The following is a 22288-nucleotide window of genomic DNA, read 5'->3' as shown; positions in this document are numbered from 1 at the left end:
ACACTAAGAACACCTTCTCTTTCCATGACATAGACTGTCCAGGTGAAAGCTACAGTATGATACCTTATTGATGTCACTTGTTGAATCCACTTCAATCGGTGTAGATAAAGAGGAGACAGGTGAAAGAAGGATTTTTAAGCCTTGGGACAATTGAGACATGGATTGTGTATGTGTGCCATTCAGAGGATGAACGGGCAAGACACATTGAGGCTGTTCTGAGGGCAAAAGGGGGGTGGGGGTATCGCTACTCCCTGTTTCGCTACTAATGTATTATCAAATTAATGATCTAAGTCTCAGATATAGTCAATAAATGAATGTTATTTCTAAGGCTACATATATTAATATGGGCCATCTTTGGCCGTTTACTTGGTAGCTTGTCTGAGATATTCATAATATTGACTGAGAAAAAAATAACAAAGCAAGAAAATAACTTTATTTGTCAATCAGGCACTTGTGAGTGTAATAGTGTGATGTGGGGCTGGAGCTCTCTCACCACTTCCAGACTTTTGGGTGGGAGGGTGGACAATGATTATGATGCAAGCAATGTTCCCAAGCTCACTGGCAGGCGTCATGGCAGGGATCAGTTATTTTTGCCTCTGTCGCATAGCTTCAGAGAACTCCTCGCTGAGGAAGATGTGAGGAGTATGCAACTGAGATCTTCCCAGTCTCTCTATTAGTAGTCCTCCCAGTCATCCTCGTGGGTAATGTGCGTGTTGGGATATTTAGTCCTGCAACAACAGTGACCTCATGTGGACACATTGGCACAGCACACAGACTCTACACCTGCGCAATATCCATGACGACAGCGCTGTTACGTTGTTTACGCGCGGACACGACAATGGACTCCTGAGTCTCACATTTTGTTGCTAGCTAGCTGGGAAAGCAGCTAGTACATTATTTTCGTGCAGCTAAACCGTCAACATGTCTTTATATTGATTAATGTAGCTATATTATACATCATATAATTGAAATAGCAGCTAAACGACGTGCAAAATATAACACTGTGCCTTCGAACGTGGGTGAGTAAGCGAATGAACTTCCTAGCTACGATACTGTTAGCTTCTGATTTCATGCTTTATAACTTCAGTTAGCTAATTAACTGGCATCTGTCTTCCTTTCAAATTGAATGAAGATGATCGAAAAGCCTTGTCTCTTAACCTCATTGAGGTTAAAGACAATTAGTTTAACTTTCCCAGTGTGGCATGGTACATCCAGCAGCCTAGCCAAATAAGTTTCAACTTCTATTTGTGCAACGAGACGAGATTTGGAAGGATGACCTCGCGAGAACCCTTCTAGCCTAATTTTCCAGCAGCAGCATTTTCTCTCCCAAAATGTTAGTTGACACAATGGTCCGGTTTATGCCTGAACTGATCTGATCATCATTGTAACTGATCATCTGAATGGATGCCTCCCACAGAAAAAATGGAATTACTTCCTGTGCTGGATCCAGAGGATAAACCACGAGCAGGACTGTGGTAAATAAACGTACAGTTCAACAAACTAGGATAAAGTTATACTAGACTTTCAATTCTGGTATTCATGACATGGTGTTCCTGTCTTTGTCCCCAGGTATGCTATGATACCCAGAGGAGGTGGTCCAGGAGTTAGTGTGGGCCACACCTGTATATACCTCCCCTCTGAGGATGATGGCAAGGGGAAGGTCCTGATCATAGGAGGAGCCAACCCTAATGGCAGCTTTTCAGAATCCCACGTCATAAACCTGGGTAAAGATAAAATGTCACATCAACACAATATTATGTCTGGCACCTGTCTCTTCATTGTGTTTCATATCATTTCAATGTTTTATTTCATATCAATGAGTCAACTCGTTATCTTACCAATAACGTCAATCTGTTCTGATATATTCTTTGACTGACAGTTCCATGTTTGTCCCTCTCACCCTATCAGACAGTCACGAGTGGGACATTCCTGAATGGGAGGGTCTGGAGGCGCGGTATGAACACTGCAGCTTTGTCCCTGAGAGCTGTCCACAGAGCCTGTGGGTGTTCGCCGGGGCACAGCAGAGTGGCAACCGCAACTGTGTCCAGAACCTACAACTCACAGGTATGGAGATTTGTGTAGTGTGATTTTAATACATGGTTGTAGCTAAGTCGGAAGGTATAGATCTACAGAATGAAGTGTTGGATTATTTTAGAGTGTAGTATCATAGAACAGTTAATGAATATGTCTAGTAGCGGTGTTTGCGGAGTAACAATCTCCTTCATATCATGTCTGACTCTGAGCAACGTCCCATACCTTTTAGTCTCCTGAGGTTTTGTGTTGCTACGTTTCCAGACGGTGGGTTGTGGAAGGGTGTAGAGGTGAAAGGGACGCCCCCCTGTCCCAGGACGTATCACACTAACTCAGCCAGCGTCGGGGACCGACTGTTTGTCTTCTCTGGAGGGGACTCGCGGGCCACACCTGTCTCGGACCCCAAGCTTCACGTCTTCGACACAGGTTGAAAATGCATGAATCAGTCTGCCAATACAACACATTCACACAGCAGTTACAGAGGAACCAGCACAAATGTGTATCAAAAGCTCAGTAGTTAGAGGTAACAAGCTTGTTGGCCAAATTCAGCCTTTAAAGTTACATTTCAGAAAGTACCAACTGAATTTAGAGTTAGGAGTAGATATTTTGTGTTTTCCTCTGTCTCCATTTGTAGTTTCCTGCACCTGGTCTCAGCCAGACACACAGGGCAGACATCCCCCTGCAAGACACGGCCACGTGGTGACAGCGGTAGGACCCAAAATCTATATCCATGGAGGCATGGCAGGAGAGAAGTTCTATAGCGACGTCTACTCTCTGGACACCAGTAAGTATTCAAGTCAGTCATACACATGAAGAACTTGATCCTGCTTTAATTGTATTATATTGTTTCCTCTGTTGAAATGAAGGACACAATAGAATAGAATGGAATGGCTTCCAGTCGAAGCTCGCATCATCTTCATGACCCTGATGCTTGCACATGGAGCAGCAAAGGGAACTACCCCTCCTTACCTTCAGGCTATGCTCAAACCCTACATACCAACCCGAGCACTTTGTTCCACCACCTCTAGTCTCTTGGCCCTTCCACCCCTACGGGCGGGCAGCTCCCGCTTAGCCCAGTCAAAGCTCTTCTCTGTCCATGGCACCCCAATAGAGTACCACAGTATGAGTCATAATATCCATAAAACCTAGCGATCAAACAGGGAAATGGTTCCAATCAATTTTCCTCCATTCATTTTTCCCATAGGGGATTTTAGAAACACTTAAAATAACGGCTGTTTCATGTAGACTTACCCCGGCGTGACGTTTTGATAACTGTGTTAATCTCTCTAGGACAAGGTGACTTTTATATCATATTTGCCTGTATTTACCCCCCAAAAATGAAACACTAAATGACTGCTAATGTGGCTATCATAAAGAATTACAAATGCCATGATGATCTGGGGCAGACTGACGAATCGAGGCAATGATAATAATGTCTGGATTAACTATCTAATGTTAGCTAAATGTAGTAATGAATAAATTGGCTACATTTCTTTAAATTGGCCATTCTGTGAACTGTCTTGTACAAGTTTTAAATTGACACAATACCTGTTAGCAAAGGTGTCAGCTAGAGATGACGTGCAGGAGCTTGCAGGGATTTGTAGTTTTGCATGACGTCTACTTTGATGCTAATTAGCATTTTCGAATCAGAATAAATAGAGCTGAATATATTGATAAAAGTCACCTTGAGAGATTTACATGGTTACCAAAATGTCACCAGGGTAAGCCTTCACAAGAAACAGCCCTTATTTTATGTTTCTAAAATCCCCTATGGGAAAAATGAATGGTGGAAAAACGATTGGAACCATTTCCCTGTTTGACCGTTAGGTTTTATGGGTGTTATGACACCTCCACTGTGGGGCTCTATGGTGGAACAAGCTTCCCCCTAAAGTCAGGACAGTGGAGTCCCTGCCCATTTTCCGAAAACATCTGAAACCCTACCTCTTTGAAGAGTATCGTAAATAACTTTCCCGACGACCCTCTCCCTATAAAAAAAGGCACTTGTGTTTTCCTACTATCACTGATTTTGCTGATAAGTAATTTGTTGAGGGAAAATGTACTTGATACGATTGTGATGTTGTCTTACCTAGCTATCGTAAGATGAATGCACTAATTGGAAGTCTGCTAAATGACTCAAATGTAGTTCCAGGGAAATCTCTCATTCTATGTTGGCGTGAGAAGTGGTATGGCTGGTCCTGTTAACTATTTGGGTGCTACACTTTATCTAGGCAGTATGAAGTGGGAGAAGGTCCAAGCCAAAGGAGACATCCCCCCGGGGGTGGCTGCCCACTCAGCTGTGGCCCTCGGAAAGAACATCTACATCTTTGGAGGGATGACCCCAGAAGGGGCCAGCAATGCAATGTACAGATTTCAGTGTGGTGAGGCCAAAAATATTTACTTTGGAATGTTTAGTGAATGTGGTATTCATTATGGATCCCCATTAGCTGCTGCCAAGGTCTGGCAAAATGAAGGCCGTTATACCATTTTAAAAACATTACAATACATTCATAACAGATTTCACAACACTAAGTGCGTGCCCTCAGGCCCCTTCTCCACTACCACATATATACAACACAAAATCCATGTGTACGTGTGTGTTAGTGCATATGTTATCGTGTGTGTGTGTATGTGCTGCCTCTATGTTTATGTTGCTTCACAGTCCCCGCTGTTTCATAAGGTGTAGTTTTATCTGTTTTTTCAATCTGATTCTACTGCTTGCATCTGTTACCTGATGTGGAATAGAGTTCCATGTAGTCAAGCCTCTATGTAGTACTGTGTGCCTCCCAGTCTGTTCTGGACAAGTAGTGATGAAGTCAATCTCTCCTCCACTTTGAGCCAAGAGAGATTGACATGCATATTATTAATATTTGCTATCTGTACATCCAAGGGCCAGCCGTGCTGCCCTGTTCTGAGCCAATGGCAATTTCCTAAGTCCCTCTTTGTGGCACCTGACCACACAACTGAACAGTAGTCCAGGTGCGACAAAACTATGGCCTGTAGGACCTGCCTTGTTGATAGTGCTGTTAAGGCAGAGCAGTGCTTTATTATGGACAGACTCCTCCCAATCTTAGTTACTGTTTTATCAATATGTTTTGACCATGACCGTTTACAATCCAGGGTTACTTCAAGCAGTTTAGTCACCTCAACTTGCTCAATTTCCACATGATTTATTACAAGATTTAGTTGAGGTTTAGGGCTTAGTGAATGATTTGTCCCAAATACAATGCTTGTAGTTTTTGAAATATTTAGGATTAACTTATTCCTTGCCACCCATTCTGAAATGAACTGCAGCTCTTTAAGTGTTGCAGTCATTTCAGTCACTGTAGAAGCTGACGTGTATAGTGTTGAGTAATCCGGATACATAGAGACACTGGCTTTGCTCAAGGCCAGTGGCATGTCATTAGTAAAGATTGAAAAAAGTAAGGGTCCTAGACAGCTGCCCTGGGGAATTCCTGATTCTACCTGGATTATGTTGGAGAGGCTTCCATTAAAGAACACCCTCTGTGTTCTGTTAGATAGGTAACTCTTTATCCACAATATAGCAGGGGGTGTAAAGCCATGACACATATGTTTTTCCAGCAGCAGAATATGATCGATAATGTCAAAAGCCTCACTGAAGTCTTAACAAAACAGCCCCCACAATCTTTTTATCAATTTCTTTCAGCCAATTGTGTATGTGCTGTGGTTGTTGAATGTTGAATTTGTTTACTGTAAAATTGCATTGTATCTGGTCAAACACCAGCTCAGTAGCTCAGTTGGTAGAGCATGGTGTTTGCAACGCCAGGGTTGTGGCTTCGATTCCCACGGGGGGCCAGTACGGGGGGAAAAAAAGGAAAAAAAATGTATGAAATGTATGCATTCACTAATGTAAGTCGCTCTGGATAAGAGCGTTTGCTAAATGACTAAAATGTAAATGGTTGGTAACTGGCTGATTGGTTTGCTATTTGAGCTACTGAAGGGGGCATTATTATTCCAAGGTATTGGAATGACTTTTGCCTACCTGAGGGCACACACTTTCTAGTAGGCTTAAATTGAAGATATGGCAAATCGGAGTGGCAATATTGGCCGCAATTTTCCATCCAAGTTCTCAGACCCCGATGGCTTGTCATTGTTAAGACAATTTTTTTCCACCTCTTCCACACTCACTTTACAGAATTCAAAATTACAATTGTCTTTCATGTGGTCAGATATACTTGGATGTGTAGTTTCAGCATTTGTTTCTGGCATGTCATGCATAATCTTGCGAATTAAAATTAAGTAGTTGGCAATATCAGTCGGTACTCAGATCCAACATTTCATTGAATGTGCTTTATTACATTTCTTTCAGTGTAGTTTGGTCACATGATTTCTACTTTTGCAGTTCGTCGCTGCCACACGTTAAAGTCACTGTATCATGGAGAGAATATTTACTGAAAGCCATACTGTTTTGGGATACTAACACACCTTGAGTATTTTGTTTTACTCTTCTCATCCTGTGCAGACAAAAGGCGCTGGACCCTGTTGAGGTTTGAAGGGGACATGCCATCCAACAGACTGGACCACTCCATGTGTGTCCTACCGTGGAGAGTAAGGCCTGAGAGCACCAGTGGAGAGAGGGACCAGGCCCAGAGCTCCTCAGCGTCAGGGACTGTACAGCTGGCATTTGTGTTTGGAGGGATGGACACTCAGGGGGTCATACACAGTGACTGTGTTGTCACTGTCCTAACGTGACTGTGAAATACCGTGTGTATGTATGTTTAAATATTGGTCAATCATTTTGCTGCAGTTAATTTTAGCACCAGATTTTTCAAACAAATCCAACCAGTGTCAAACTGCCCATCCATCCAATGACATGATCAGATGTTGGTTCAGTGCCAGTAGAGCCTAATTTACACCCCACATACAGAACTACAAGTAGCTATGGTAGATGTGCGCAGGTTATAGAGCAGGGCTCTCCAACCCTGTTCCTGGAGAGCTACAGTCCTAATGCTAAGCTGCACCAGGTCAGCTAACTGGTTGGAGTGAAAATGTACAGGAAGTTATCTCCAGGAAAAGGGTTGGAGAGCCCTGCCATAGAGCGCTTAACATTTATGTAGTCAACTGTGTGGGATGTTAAACTTCATTAGCTGATCCCTCCTGAAGTCATGTCCAATCAGGAATCAGCAAATCCAGAAGATTGACTACTTCAAAATGGAGAGCCTCAATGGCACTGCCCATGCTGTCAGATGGTATTATGGTGCAGACCCCCAATTCATAACTCACAGTTAAATATAAACTAGGCACATGAATTTTAAACATGGAATAGTTTGGAAATTAACAGAATGACAGCCAACGTCCGTTGTGGTGTCTCATTCCTAACATATGATTACCCATCAGACATGTGTAAATTGGTGCAGAATAATAGAGACAAATCAAAGACATTTGTATCAAACATTTATTTCAATGTCTTTACAGTAGAAAGTAATTTCTACAATGACCAGATTCAATAAATAACTTGTTAACATTGCTTGTGAACATGTTACCCTTTCACCCAGAAACCCCAGTCTAGCACCTACCCCACTAAACCCTCCCCCTAGAGATCTCCTTTTCAAACTGCCTGAGAACAGCAGCAGCGAGCCTCGAACAGGCAAACTAGTATACCTCCGCCACTCAGCGAAGAGAACGTCCCTCACGTTGAAACAATATTTCACAAGTCTTTCCAGCAGATTCATGGTTGCGTTTTTGCAGCCCTTTTTCCTCACCATTTTAAGTCCAATATGTACATCTGTGACACTCCTGACAGCCTTACAACTCATCCCTGTCGCCCTGATCTGCCTCTCCCTCTTCTCCTCCCTCGGGCGGGGGCCCACCTGCACTTCCGTAAAGCTTGCTGACGATCGGCTGCACCACCTCTTCCAGCTCCTTCTTCTTTGCCTGGAAGTCCTCCAGCTCAGCCTCTTGGTGAGACTCCATCCACTCAATCTTCTCCTCTACTGCTTTCTCTATGGTTTCCTTGTCCTCGGCTGACAGCTTGCCGCCCAGCTTCTCCTTGTCGCCGATCTGGTTCTTGAGTGAGTAGGCGTAGCTTTCAAGCTCGTTGCGGGCATCAATGCGCTCCTTCAGCTTCTTGTCCTCGTCGGCGAAGCGCTCAGCATCGTTGACCATGCGCTCAATGTCCTCGGGAGTCAGACGGTTCTGGTCATTGGTGATGGTGATCTTATTCTTGTTGCCTGTTCCCTTGTCCTCGGCTGTGACGCGCAAGATGCCGTTGACATCAATCTCGAAGGTGACCTCGATCTGGGGCACACCACGAGGTGCGGGGGGGATGCCAGTCAGGTCGAAGGTTCCCAGCAGGTGGTTGTCTTTGGTCAGGGGACGCTCACCTGGATGAAGGAGAGAAGCAGAATTTTAAACAGATACAATCTAGTCATTTTTTTTGTGTAAAACACCATTTATGGATGTAGCAACAAGGGGCAGCGATTAATCAAAGGAGCTTACCCTCGTAAACTTTGATGGTGACAGTGGGCTGGTTGTCAGAGGCGGTGGAGAAGATCTGGGACTTCTTGGTTGGCACCACAGTGTTTCTGGGGATCAGCTTGGTCATGACTCCTCCCACAGTCTCAATACCCAGGGTCAGGGGGCACACATCCAGAAGAACCAGGTCACCTAATGGACAAGACAGGAAACCATTAGTTGTCAAATGTAACTGCTGTGATATACATAATAGCACAGCACTAATGTGTTAAGACCTGTAGGTATCCATTGTTTGGTTTAAAACCTAAGCATCTAGCCTACATTTCCTTATGTATAAATAATGAAATATGACGATACCTCAGGGTATAGCCTTAGCATAAGCACATGGACCAAGACCCACCTGTGTCCTCCTCTCCAGACAGCACTCCAGCCTGCACAGCTGCTCCATAGGCCACAGCCTCGTCGGGGTTGATGCCCCTAGAGGGCTCCTTGCCGTTGAAGAACTCCTTCACCAGCTGCTGGACCTTGGGGATACGGGTAGAGCCACCCACCAAGACAATCTCGTCAATGTCAGTCTTCTTCAAGTCAGAGTCCTCCATCACCTTCTGCACGGGCTTCATGGTGGAACGGAACAGGTCCTGAAAGACAAGTAATACAAATGGCAAATTTAAAAAGAGGTTCCATGAATGTTCTCAATTTGAATTGGATGTTCCAAGATCAATGGGCCAGCAGTGTCACTTGTATGGTCATTAGAAACAACTTACCATGTTGAGCTCCTCAAACTTGGCACGGGTCAGGGTCTCTGAGAAGTCCTCTCCGTCGAAGAAGGACTCAATCTCAATGCGAGCCTGGTGCTGGGCAGACAGGCCTCTCTTGGCCTTCTCCACCTCACGACGCAGCTTCTGCACAGCACGGTTGTCCTTGCGCACGTCCTTACCGGTCTTCTTCTTGTACAGCTTGATGAAGTGCTCCATGACACGCTGGTCAAAGTCCTCTCCTCCCAAGTGGGTGTCGCCGTTGGTGGCGACTACCTCAAACACGCCGTTGTCGATGGTCAGGAGGGAAACATCAAAGGTGCCGCCGCCCAGGTCGAACACCAGGATGTTCTTCTCACCATCCTTCTTGTCCAGGCCGTAGGCGATGGCAGCTGCAGTTCTGGAATAGAGGGGGAAACAGATGTAACCAGCATGGTCTTGGCAGATATTTTCAGTGATTGAAATAAATATTGGGCCAGTCATTCTAATGTTAATTCAGTTTCTGCATTGTGAAGACAAACACTTACGGCTCGTTGATGATCCTCATGACATTCAGGCCGGCGATGACTCCAGCATCCTTGGTGGCCTGACGCTGGGCATCATTGAAGTAGGCAGGGACAGTGACCACAGCATGTGTCACTTTCTTTCCCAGGTAAGCCTCGGCGGTTTCCTTCATCTTGGTGAGAACCATGGCAGAGATCTCCTCTGGAGCGAAGGTCTTCAGCTGACCTCCACCGATGTCCACCTGAATATGGGGCTTGCTCTTCTTCTCGATAACCTAGAAGATGTAAGTAGCCACCATTAAGCATTTCTCTAAAAACAATTTCAGAGCTACTTCAGCATAGTTATATGCTGAATTAGTATATTATTTGCATAGTGAGTGCTTCAGGCGATTAGGGCAGGGGGTGTGTTTGTTAGGGCTCACCTTGAAGGGGAAGTACTTGATGTCATGCTGCACAGCAGAATCAGTCCAGGCGCGGCCAATCAGTCTCTTGGCATCAAAAACTGTGTTCTCAGGGTTGGAGGTGAGCTGGTTCTTGGCAGCATCACCAATTAAACGCTCCCCCTCTGCGGTGAAGGCCACATAGGATGGAGTGATGCGGTTTCCCTGGTCGTTGGCAATGATCTCAACACGGCCATTCTTGAACACACCAACACTAAAAAAGGAGAAGCATATAGATGAGAACCATGGAAAGTATCAACTGTCACTTGAGACATGATACACTAGAGTCCTTTAGCCAAATGATTGGGAGTATGAGACCTTAAATTTGATTAAATTTGCTATTCATTACAAAATGCTTACCAGGAATAGGTGGTCCCCAAGTCGATGCCAACCACGGTTCCCACACTTTCCCGCTTGTCTTCATCATCGGCAAACACACTGCTGGCGACCAGCAGAACCACGCACAAAAGCCTCATCTCTATTCTGTGTCTGTTCACTCAACTCTGAAGTACTCTGTCAAAAAAGAGAATGTCAAGACACTATAAATATTGTTGTTAAGTTCACGGTGTAGGCCTTCCATCCTTGTACATCTAACGGAACGAGTTAATTTGGCCCTCCGATGCAGACATGACGGTGCATACTGGTGTGTGTAGACTCCTAGGCCAGACCGAGGGTAGCCCACATGCTAACAAACTTCGAGTTAATGGGTGGAGCACAAAATTACCGGTAATAATATGCCCAAATGAAGCCAACATTACATTTGGTAATTAAAACATTTGGCAAAGTTATTTAAAGAAAAAAAATATATATAGTGGTTGGCTAGCTAACATCTCCATATTATAGGGATTTAAACTAGAGCTAGTGGTTAGTTAGCTGCTGATGTTTGACCAATTTGAGACACCGGTTTCAAAAGGCTTGCACGCTAGCTAGGTAACTTAGCTACCAAACTGGCTGACCTTTTTCAAGCATGATAGCTAACGTTAGCTAGCTGACGAAAGACAGACGCAATTTAAAAGGGTAGCTAAACGGTTGTAAAACAATCTCCATATTTAGATATAAATTAGTTGAATATTCCATTTAATTTCTGGATAACCTGCTGGTCAGCTAGCTAACTTCAGTTAAACAGGAAACTGGCCCCCCAAAAAAGCTCCCTCCAGCATTTATGTAAAATGGAATCTTTATTTTGAGCTAACTTGCGTTTAATTCACATACCTTTGTAAATAATTCGATGGAGTCTTCCTTTGGGGTTTATCTCAATGGAAGTTATTTGCTTCACAGTCTGTGTTCTTCAGAAACGCCTACGATTGTGAGTCTGTAAAATGATGTTCAATGAAAGGTGCTCTCCGTATATAAGCCGTCACTTCTTCCCCATCGTGGAGGCTTCCCATTGGCCAGACAGCAGTTCGTTGGAACGCGTTCATTGGCAGCACCAGGCATGCTGGCCGATGCTGATTTGCACACGTTTGGTCAAGTGAACGTCATGATTCATGCTTTACTGTACGACGCTGATAGGTTAGGTGTCAATGTGTCAAATCCCAATTACGTGAAATGCCGGTGTCATACATAGAAATGTAGTTGGTGCATTGAATTGACAGTCATTTGGGGGTCATTTTCCAATTTCAGGACCACTGTAATCTAAATTGTACTAAATTACAGTAAACCCAAGCCTAATACTTGTGTAAGGGAAGTAGTGAACTAAAACCAGTGCAATATAGTGAATGGTATAACATGATGATGGTAGGCAAAAGCCAAATGATCTGGCTGTGTCGGTGTGTAAAACAAAAAAGGTAATCAAAGTTAGTTGTTACATCAGGTAAATTGTACATAAGGGTCTGTGCTATCTGGAATCCTTGGGACGTTAGGGTCAGACATGAGTGAAAGTAGATTTAATGTATTCCCTGTATAGAACCTCCTAAGACCAAAACACTTTATGGGCATACCAGCCCCCCCCCCCCTCCTATACCCATTAAACTAGAATAGTGTAAATAAGGGGTCGGAAATAGGTTTTGCCTTGGCCCAAATATTTTCTCAACGTTCGGTAGGGGTTAGGATTTAGGGTTGTGACGTCCCACGGATACTGTTTAGCACGGACCCTGTTTTATAAGATTTGTCTTCCTATTCTACCGCATTAACCAATCAGCTGACTGTTTGCAGAGGCGGGGTAATCGCCGATAGCGGATTTCCACTTGATAGCACAGCCACAAACTCAGAATTGGCCAAATCGTAAAAATTAATGCATTTTTTAATTTATTTTTTATTTAAGGTTAGGCATAAGGTAGTGTGGTATGAATAGAGTTAAGAATAGAGCTAGGTTTAAAATCACATTTTAAGAAGATAAATTGTAGAAATAGGCTAGGTTTATGACTTTGTGGCTGTGGTAACTAGTGACGACCCTGGTATCGTCAATTTGTTGTGCTCACAACTTGTGTGAACAACCGTTACAAACTGTTTAACAGTAGCTGCCTATCTTCTGTTAAATTGCAACGAAACAGTCTATCAGATGACATACAGTTTACGTTATCTTTATCAACATACGACGGCACAGCTAGCCAGCTCACCATGGATTTCTAGGATAGTTTTGTGTACTTTTGATAACGGTAGACCTGTATCATATCCTTTTTTTATGAGCTTGGTAGCGCTACGTTCATCCACTAGCGCCTTTGTATGTCAAGTGAGTAGGGGCTTTGGTCAACTGGTGTCCACTCGTGGTGATTCTGCGAGGGTTCGATCACTGGGAAAAGGATACAACTTGCATCAACAAGGTATTGTAAAAAATAAAGTGTCAGCCAATTTCTGATGTCAATGTCATTGTTAGTAACTAAATTAGCTAACATATTACACAACAGTGTATATTGCCCTCTTTCTAGACGTTCTATCTAAATTGTTTGTTAAGAAAATGTTTGAGAAGTCTTGTAGTGTTAAATCCTGGGGGTATCGTATCATACCTCAAACCATAAAGTAGCAGTCAAAAGTTTGGACACACAATTCATTCAAGGGTTTTTCTTTATTTGTGCTATTTTCTACATTGTAGAATAATAGTCAAGATATCAAAACTATGAAATAACACATATGGAATCATGTAGTAACCAAAAAAGTGTTAAACAAATCAAAATATATTTTATATTTGAGATTCTTCAAAGTAGCCACCCTTTGCCTTGACAGCTTTAAAAAATAAATAAAAAAAAAACATGTATTTCACCTTTATTTAACCAGGTAGGCAAGTTGAGAACAAGTTCTCATTTACAACCGCGACCTGGCCAAGATAAAGCAAAGCAGTGCGACACAAACAATAACACAGAGTTACACATGGAATAAACAAACATACAGCCAATAACACAATACAAAAAAAAGTCTATATACAGTGTGTGCAAATTGTTTTATTTGATTTATTTCACCTTTATTTAACCAGGTAGGCAAGTTGAGAACAAGTTCTCATTTACAATTGCGAATGAGGTAAGATAGGGGAGGTAAGGCAATACATAGGCCATAGTGGCGAAATAATTACAATTTAGCAATTAAACACTGGAGTGATAGATGTGCAGAAGATTAATGTGCAAGTAGAGAAACTGGGGTGCAAAGGAGCAAAAATAAAGAACAGTATGGGGATGAGGGAGTTGGATGGGCTATTTACAGATGGGCTATGTACAGGTGCAGTGATCTGTGAGCTGCTCTGACAGCTGGTTAAAGTTAGTGAGGGAGATATGAGTCTCCAGCTTCAGTGATTTTTGCAATTCGTTCCAGTCATTGGCAGCAGAGAACTGGAAAGAAAGGCAGCCAAAGTAGGAATTGGCTTTGGGTGTGACCAGTGAAATATACCTGCTGGAGCGCGTGCTACGGGTGGGTGCTGCTATGGTGACCAGTGAGCTGAGATAAGGCGGGGCTTTACCTAGCAAAGACTTATAGATGACAGCTTTGCACACTCTTGGCATTCTCTTAACCAGCTTCAAGAGGTAGTCACCTGGAATGCATTTCAATTAACAGGTGTGCCTTGTTCATTTGTGGAATTTATTTCCTTCTTAATGCGTTTGAGCCAATCAGTTGTGTTGTGACAAGGTAGGGGTGGTATACAGAAGATAGCCCTAGTTGGTAAAAGACCAAGTCCATATTATGGCAAGAACAGCTCAAATAATACAAGAGAAACGACAGTCCATCATTACTTTAAGACATGAAGATCAGTCAATACGGAACATTTCAAGAACTTTGAATTTTTCTTCAAGTGCAGTCGCAAAAACCATCAAGCGCTATGATGAAACTGGCTCTCATGAGGACCGCCACAGGAAAGGAAGACCCAGAGTTACCTCTGCTGCAGAGGATAAGGTCATGAGAGTTAACTGCACCTCAGATTGCAGCCCAAATAAATGCTTCACTGAATTCAAGTAACAGACACATCTCAACATTAACTGTTCAGGGGAGACTGAGTGAATCAGGCCAAATTGCTGCAAAGAAACCACTACTAAAGGACACCAATAAGAAGAAGAGACTTGCTAGGGCCAAGAAACACGAGCAATGGACATTAGACAGGTGGAAATCTGTCCTTTGGTCTGATGAGTCCAAATTTGAGATTTTTGGTTTCATCCGCCGTGTCTTTGTGAGACGCAGAGTAGGTGAACGGATGATCTCCGCATGTGGTTCCCACGGTGAAGTGTGGAGGAGTTGTGATGGTGTGGGGATGCTTTGCTGATGACACTGTCAGTGATTTATTTAAAATTCAAGGCACACTTAAACAGCATGGCTACCACAGCATTCTGCAGCGATACGCCATCCCATCTGGTTTGGGCTTAGTGGGACTATTATTTGTTTTTCAACAGGACAATGACCCAACACATCTCCAGGCTCTATAAGGGCTATTTGACCAAGAAGGAGAGTGATGGAGTGCTGCATCAGATGACCAGGCCTCCACAATCACTCAACCCAATTGAGATGGCTTGGGATGAGTTGGACCAAAGAGTGAAGGAAAAGCAGCCAACAAGTGCTCAGCATATGTGGAAACTCCTTCAAGACTGTTGGAAAAGCATTCCGGGTGAAGCTGGTTGAGAGAATGGGCTATCTTCTGTATACCACCCTTACCTTGTCACAACACAACTGATTGGCTCAAATGCAGTAAGAAGGAAAGAAATTTCAGAAATTACCTTTTTAATAAGGCACACTTAATTGAAATGCATTCCAGGTGACTACCTCATGAAGCTGGCTGAGAGAATGCCAAGAGTGTGCAAAGCTGTCATCAAGGAAAGGATGGCTACTTTGAAGAATATAAAATATATTTTGGTTTGTTTAACATTTTCTTTGGTTACTACATGATTCCATATGTGTTATTTCATAGTTTTGATGTCTTCACTATTATTCTACAATGTAGAAAATAGTAAAGATAAATACAAATCCTTGAATGAGTAGGTGTGTCCAAACCTTTGACTGCTATCATTATGAATGTTTTTACCTGTAACCAGTAACAACTTGTCTTTCATGTCCTCGCCTCATTCCCACTGTGTCAGCTGACAGAAGACCTGACTGAGAATCCTCTATTCTGCAAGCTCCTGGCAACGCTGTCACAGCATGTGGACCGCCCCAGCCTTACTGTTACACTGAAGAGAGAGCTGGAGAAGGTATTACACACAAACAACTTATCATCTTCAAGTGTTCAAAACTTTGCTATCTCAAGCCTGATTGTAAGAATTAACCGATTACTATAAAGTACATGTCTCAGACTCGCATTTAAAGATTCTGGTGCATCCAAGAGTATTAATTTGTCCCTCTCATAATAATAAAATGGTGGTTCTACTTTAAGCAATTACATTGTTGTTGTGTTATTACACTACTAGAGTTGTTGTTGCTATTTAAGACCATGTTATGGACTTGGACTACTCTGTGTGTGGGTGCGTGTTGTGTGAATCGCTTTAAATGACTGAGATTATGTTGTTTTAATCCAGGCTGAGAGGGACCTGCAGACAGAGGCTTAATGGGCTGTGTTCAGAGAGCCTGTACAGGCTACTGCAGGAGATGATCCAGGAGCACTGTGTCAGAAAGCATCACTCCACTGTGCCTCCAGAGAACGACACGGTACAATACAGAACGGTACTCATTGCTCATTGCTGAATGGACTCTACTATACATAACTCTAGTCTGCTCTATTCTTGTTGTGTGTCTGGCAGAGCTACACACAGTACACTTAGTAGCATCATCCCTCTTTAAGGTTACACCTATTAATGCAAAAATAATGTCTATAGGCCTAGATACAAGTAGATCATTAGTGAAGTAGTTTAACCACCCAAGTGAATTTGATTTCCGAAAGGTTACGTTTTGTTTACATTGATCATTCAAAGTACTGTATAATCTTAGAATAAACCTAAATCTTGTTTCCCCCTGGCAGTTTTATGAGACTGTGGAGCAGTGTCTGGTGGTGGCCCAGTGTGTCAGGTAGCTGGACCCTAGTGACTCCACCAGCTGGGACCAACCCCCTGTCCTAGGACTGAGTGTCCAACAGGTGCTGTAGCTGATGCCATAAGAGGAGGTAGGTACACTTTGTCCCTGAGGCTGATACTTAAAGGATGAGTTATTTTTATAACCAATTCAAAAAAAATATTAAAATAATATGTTATAGATGGGTGCAGAAACCTTTTGTGTGATTTCACATGTTTTTGAGAAACTTACCCCAAACAGCTAATCCTTTTCTCATCCTCGTTGTGTAGTAAGGGGGCCCGAAAAAAAAAGAACGAAGACTCCAAAAACACCCAGATACGTCATTTTAGAAACAGCAAAGCTCTCAGTACAGTGATGCAGGTCTTTAGATGTTGTACACATGAAATTGTGTCATTCTGAACTTTATCCGCAATGTTATATAAATCACAAAAGGTGTCTGGACCCTTGTATAACATTATTTTTTTATATAATTTTTTTTTGATTTGGTTGTAAAAAATTTAACTTCTCCTTTAAGATCCATTAACACAAGTTATACTGGCAGGTGCAGCATGTGTTTAAAAAAATTAAAAATTCAAGCAATTTTCAAATAATTCCCACGCACCGGCAACAAGTAATCAAATCAAACTTTATCGCTTGCCAAGGATGCAACAGGTGTAAAAATACATTGAAACGCTGCAAACTGTTCCTCTACAATGCAGTGACAAGCCTGTTGTCTTAGATGTGCGAGTGCTTTTCCTATTTATGTACAGTATCACACGCACACTACTCTTCTAGAGCTCTGGTAACCCCTAGTGCTCACTGAATAAACATGTCTTATTTCTTGGACTTGTTCATGTTTCTCTAAACAGGATAGGTGGAAAATGAAACAAACTGCTCAGAGAATTAGAAAAGCATCTTAGGAAGACGTGTTTCAGCCTCCTGTCCTACTATCATCCTGAATGGGGTAAAGAGACACCAGACTTTTACCAAAACGTAGATATGTAGCATAAATACGATTTTACATATGACAGTATGTGTGAGTGTCTTACTATGTAATGGATACCGATGGTCTTTAGCAAATGTGACAGTATCTGGCTTTATGGTATAGCTGCTCACCTGCATGTGTGTGAATGGTGAAACATACCACTCCTCTTCTTTCTTGGACAGAGGATGAGAGTGAAGGGCTGAAGAACATGAAGCTGTCTCACTTGTCTGGCCTTCTGGAAAGCGAAAGGAAAAGAGCAGAGACCCTGAAGGGGAAGAGCCGTGAGTGCCGCCCTGCTGCAAAAGCAGACTCCCTGCTACCTCTCTGTAAGAGACTCTCAACACTTGGTTTGATGTATTCTTAGGTTTGTCTCACGTGTTGCGACCTTCACTCACGATCGACGTGTTCTCTCCAGGAGCTGTTGGGCTGCATTCAGATTCTCCAGTCACTTATCCTTGACCACAGGCTAAAAGCCCACAAATAACTTGACAGGAAACAGTTTGTGTATTTTGAGGCCAAATGTGAGATCATCATGCAGAAGATCAGGTGTGATTAGCCCTTCCTGTTTACATATACTCTACACTGGGCTCCTTCAAATGCAGTTCACTGTTAATGAGTGTGAGAAATTGGTATTTCATGCATGTCCATCAGCAATGTTCAGTTTTTGTGTCTCTTATACATTTCTTAAATATGTCTCTCACAACAGAGCAGAGATGTTGGAAATTCAGGTGGACACCTACACAGCAGACACAATATCAGCCAATAGAATTACAAGGTGAGTCAAATGCTGCCCAGCAACTCAATGTCATTATCATATCAACCATTCTGGGGGCTCTCAACACCTACTCATCATTCCCACTCATGTTGTTCTTTTTGACAGCTTTGTTCATCTACTATTCCTTTCCTTGCCTAAACATCAGACTGTTACCATGGTTACTACATGAATATCAGTCTGAAAGAAGTCGCTGTAAAAAAGACTCAATACAATTATATTTACACTTACTTTACCGGTTGTACATGCTGTCGGTCCTTTTGGAGGTAGGTGGTGGTAGGGTATCCACAGGAAAGCGTTGTTTATCAGACTTTTTGTGGTGCCAATAGGTTCTGTCACTTGTATTTTCGATCTGTTGACGCATTGCACTTGATGACCGAAGCACATTTCCTGGCAATCAACTGTTAGTGTTTGCCATTTGTTTAGGCTCGCCAATATTGTGCAAGTCTTTGTCACGTGCAAATTGCAACAGGAATGAAAATAAAAACCGGAAATACAAACTATATACAGACATAGCCGTGGAAAGTAGTTTGGGGGTGCAGTGATTTATTACATATTTTTTATGCCAAGGGGTGGATGCAGAAAAAAATTAATTGCCCCCACTGAAGAAGTCTGTATCGATCCACTAGTACAGGACTTGTAAAGGTCCAGTGCACTACTTTTGTGAAACTGTTTTAACTAAATGTATTTGAGTGTTTTCCAGCATTTTTAACTTGAGTCTGATAATTATCTGAACAAAAGTTAATCTGATAATAAAAATACTTGCTTGATATATGTTTTCCAGTTTCTTTAAATACTTTGCAAATGCAACTTATTTCTATATGAAACCCACATCCCTAACATTGAAACATTTCAAAGACTCCAGCCACCCTTCTCATGGACTGTTCTCTCTGCTACCGCACGGCAAGCGGCAAGTCTAGGTCCAAAAGGTTTCTTAACAGCCTCTACCCCCAAGCCATAAGACTACTGAACAGCTAATCAAAGGGCTACCCAGACCCCTCTTTTACACTGCTGCTACTCTCTGTTTATAATCTATGCATAGGCACTTTAACTCTACCTACATGTACATATTACCTCGACTAACCGGTGACCTGCACATTGACTCTGTACCGGTACCCCCTGTATATAGCCTCATTATTGTTATTTTACTGCTGCTGTTTAATTATTTGTTACTTTTATTTTCTGTTTTTTACCTCAGGCTTTTTTCTTAACCAACAATACTTCAAGAAGTTTTAAGGGCTTGTAAGTAAGCATTTCACTGTAAGGTCTACACCTGTTGTATTCGGCGCATGTGACAAAAATATTTATCAGATGTTTTTTATTTGAACATTGCAAGCGCCACGCTCTACCAACTGAGCCACATCACCATAAACCACTTAATAACTCAATGTACTCAATTACTGTACTGTGTATTGTTTTTCTTTATGGTGACGGAGACTACAGGTACAAACCTAGATGACCAGCTTCTGTACAATACAGTAATGTACATTTTACATTAAGTGGTTTGTAAGGATGGAACATTAATACTGCACAAAGTGGTTTTCCATGTTATTTGATCAATAAAAATATTTAGTTTGACGTGGATGTTTTGTCTTTGCCCATAACTTCGCACATTGTGATGTAAATGTTTGAGGACAGGGTTTTGTTCTTTCTGGATTCCATTAGAATGACAATCGCAGACGAAGGGACAGGGCAACAACTCTTACAATTCCAACTATTGAATCCTGCAAGATACTGTTCTTAATTATACAACTACCTTTTTTGCCAAAGTGGAGATGCTGAAAAAAGTTTTTGCCCACACTACAGACATATATATATTGGTCTGCTAATACTAGTAAAGGAAAAACGGGTTTTTTTTTAATATATTCTGATTTTTTCAGGGGGTGCTGCAGCACCCTCAGCATTCCCACTACCAGCGGCTATGTATACAGACCAACATACTGAAGGTGGGGTTGATAACGCTATTGGATATTTTGTTTCCCCATTCATACCTGCAATAGGACAGACCACCAGTAAATATCATTTTATTCATCATTCTGGCTTGTAGAGGTCGTGAGAACTATCCTGATCCAAACACTAATTTCTGCCCTGATATAGAATTCTATGCAATTCATTGTTGGGTCTTCAGGCTATGCCTTTTCCAGGAGTCATTAGATGCTAGAACATGCTAGAACAGATTAAGTGGAAATATAGACCAAATCAGAACTGATAAGCAAATGCATGCTATTAGTTCTCTATTGAATTAATCAAATGTGTTTTCAGAAAGTTCCATACTTCTGTCCTTTAGCTTTGCCAGATAGTTACACCTGCCTCTCCCCTCTCTCAATCAGTCCTTGTGTTTTCATTGAAGGAAGCTAGAAACAGAGCTGAAGACCGCCCAGTTAGAGAAGAAGTCTGTGGAGTCCAAACTGTCATCCTTTGAGATATTTGGCAAGGAATTCTAGGCAGTAGAGAGGAATATTCCAGATTGCATCAGGAGATTGACACAAAAAATTGGTCTCTGAAGTACTTCTCTCAGAACACGGACAAACTGAGTTGGTGTCGGACAATTCTGCCGCAGATCTCTGACACCTTTGATGACAAGCTAACGCCATAGTTATATTATTGTTTGTTTTTGTAATAAAATGCATGATTAGCCGGTGTTGTCTTGAATGTTGTTCATTCTGATAATAATCACCCTGATATGATACAACAAATTCTAAATTCAGACATCGAGTTAGCTGGCCTATTTGAAAAACCACGCCTGACACGAATTTGCCCCCGTCAGAAGGGAGATTTTGCGCCTCCAGCGGGAAGATAGTTTCTTGCTTCACCGACTGATCTCAAATTGATGACGTGGTGCGGTTCGTCGACCGGACGATAAGGATGGCCGACCAGAGCAGGCAAATCAAACTCGCCGCAGCCAAGAAAAAGGTAAACAAATTAATTACCACAACACAGGGAATATAGCAGGTATTTAAACCGTTACTCTGTTCTGGGTTCGAGTTGTCTGTAGTTTCGGGTTTTCACGACCCCGTGTGATGTTGACATTCCACGTCCCCCGACCTTTCTGCAGTCGTTCATCCGAACTCGCGTCCTCCTGTGTGGCTGTCAGTGTGCACGAAATACCGAGGATTCGCTTGGGCCTCTAATCTTACCGAGAACGATTGTCTACGATTTATACCGGGCAGTGACTTGAAAAGTTTGCTAATAATGCTATTCGGCTTGGTATAAACCTGTGATTTGATCAACCCAAGTGGCAAGGTAGTTAGCAATATCTAGCTACCGCGCTGATGTTTGGCTAACGTTAGCCATAGCGATTAAGCTAGCTATCTAGATACCAATGAACTGACATGTAGCATGTTATCATCTTGTGCCGAAGCGACCGGCTAACTCAATATAATATAGAACGGGGTGTCCGATAAATAGGCTTGCTTATTGACACTTTTAACCTTAATTAACTGACTTACGATGAATGCTGCCTAGCTTATTGAGTCATGTTTGACAGGAAACGGTGATGTGTCACTCTGAAGAGTGGCTGGTAGTTTTGACAACAGACGCCCCTTTCCCTGTCTGTGTGAGCTACCTGCTGTGTGTACCTAGAAAGACCTAGCTAGATAGCTAACTACTTAGTTGATCAAATAAAGCACATGCTCTACCATTAACGTTACATGTTTAAAAACAAATACACTTGTGCATGAATGTTCTTTCATTACACATTATAAAAACAATTACCTTCCTCAACCATCAGCTGTTGCAGCAAATGGTTATGCTATAAGATCTTGTTGGACTGTATTGGATCTTTCTAAATTGTCGTTCCATTGTCACCCACACCAGTGATACCAACTGTACATACTGTAGATCTCTAGTCGAATCGTATGGGATATTTCTGAACAGTCGCACCATTTTCAGCCACACCGAGGCTCCCTGTACTTCCTCTGCGATTTATAATGAATGTCTGCTGATATAGTTAGCCAAGCAAAGGTGTGAGTTCCAGA

General features: G+C 42.4%; 3 protein-coding genes across 16 annotated transcripts in view; 2 read left to right on the top strand and 1 right to left on the bottom strand.

Annotated features, from left to right (window-relative positions):
- Window positions 1-749: 749 nt before the first annotated feature.
- Window positions 750-7516, top strand: rabepk (Rab9 effector protein with kelch motifs). Of its 2 annotated transcripts, XR_006757669.1 has the most exons (9): window positions 750-1019; window positions 1418-1475; window positions 1570-1724; window positions 1909-2064; window positions 2296-2457; window positions 2666-2815; window positions 4260-4409; window positions 6512-6952; window positions 7072-7516. XR_006757669.1 is itself a non-coding variant. In XM_014128741.2 (8 exons), exons 2-8 carry the CDS (start codon window positions 1423-1425, stop codon window positions 6739-6741), a joined length of 1056 nt encoding a protein of 351 aa, XP_013984216.1. In that variant the 5' UTR covers window positions 750-1019; window positions 1418-1422; the 3' UTR covers window positions 6742-7516. The 2 variants fall into 2 exon arrangements, 1 of the variants encoding a protein (XP_013984216.1); XM_014128741.2 differs by having other exon boundaries at window positions 6512-7516.
- On the bottom strand, window positions 7431-11471 carry grp78 (78 kDa glucose-regulated protein). The gene is made up of 8 exons (NM_001141642.1): window positions 11374-11471; window positions 10522-10674; window positions 10144-10375; window positions 9746-9996; window positions 9228-9618; window positions 8864-9101; window positions 8488-8655; window positions 7431-8372 (listed from the first exon to the last, which is right to left on the bottom strand). Exons 2-8 carry the CDS (start codon window positions 10635-10637, stop codon window positions 7795-7797), a joined length of 1974 nt encoding a protein of 657 aa, NP_001135114.1. The 5' UTR covers window positions 10638-10674; window positions 11374-11471; the 3' UTR covers window positions 7431-7794.
- A 713-nt stretch (window positions 11472-12184) lies between these two features.
- LOC106563273 (golgin subfamily A member 2) overlaps window positions 12185-22288 on the top strand; it is a 37726-nt gene continuing 27622 nt past the window's right edge. For 2 of the 13 annotated variants that reach the window (XM_045689975.1, XM_045689979.1), the window contains exons 1-7: window positions 12194-12923; window positions 15651-15761; window positions 16086-16230; window positions 16526-16666; window positions 17424-17518; window positions 17722-18314; window positions 20662-21224. In XM_045689975.1, coding sequence (XP_045545931.1) covers window positions 21177-21224 — 48 coding nt within the window. In that variant the 5' untranslated portion in view covers window positions 12194-12923; window positions 15651-15761; window positions 16086-16230; ... (2 more) ...; window positions 17722-18314; window positions 20662-21176. Of the gene's footprint in view, window positions 12924-15650; window positions 15762-16085; window positions 16231-16525; window positions 16667-17423; window positions 17519-17721; window positions 18315-20080; window positions 20258-20661; window positions 21225-22288 lie in introns of those variants that run through there. The other 11 variants (XM_045689974.1, XM_045689971.1, XM_045689970.1 and 8 more) reach the window with 11 other exon arrangements.

Source organism: Salmo salar, chromosome ssa11 (genome assembly GCF_905237065.1).
Source record: "Salmo salar chromosome ssa11, Ssal_v3.1, whole genome shotgun sequence".
Classification (NCBI taxonomy): Eukaryota; Metazoa; Chordata; class Actinopteri; order Salmoniformes; family Salmonidae; genus Salmo; species Salmo salar.
This window is presented reverse-complemented; position numbering and strand designations above follow the sequence as displayed.

Coding starts and splice junctions, on each gene's coding strand:
- rabepk (XM_014128741.2), top strand. CDS start 1,423: ATGGAATTACTTCCTGTGCTGGATCCAGAGGATAAACCACGAGCAGGA. Junction 2,816..4,259: donor CGTCTACTCTCTGGACACCA/GTAAGTATTCAA, acceptor CACTTTATCTAG/GCAGTATGAAGTGGGAGAAG. Junction 4,410..6,511: donor AATGTACAGATTTCAGTGTG/GTGAGGCCAAAA, acceptor CATCCTGTGCAG/ACAAAAGGCGCTGGACCCTG.
- grp78 (NM_001141642.1), bottom strand. CDS start 10,637: ATGAGGCTTTTGTGCGTGGTTCTGCTGGTCGCCAGCAGTGTGTTTGCC. Junction 9,102..9,227: donor AGTTTGAGGAGCTCAACATG/GTAAGTTGTTTC, acceptor CTTGTCTTTCAG/GACCTGTTCCGTTCCACCAT. Junction 8,656..8,863: donor GTCTGGAGAGGAGGACACAG/GTGGGTCTTGGT, acceptor CTTGTCCATTAG/GTGACCTGGTTCTTCTGGAT.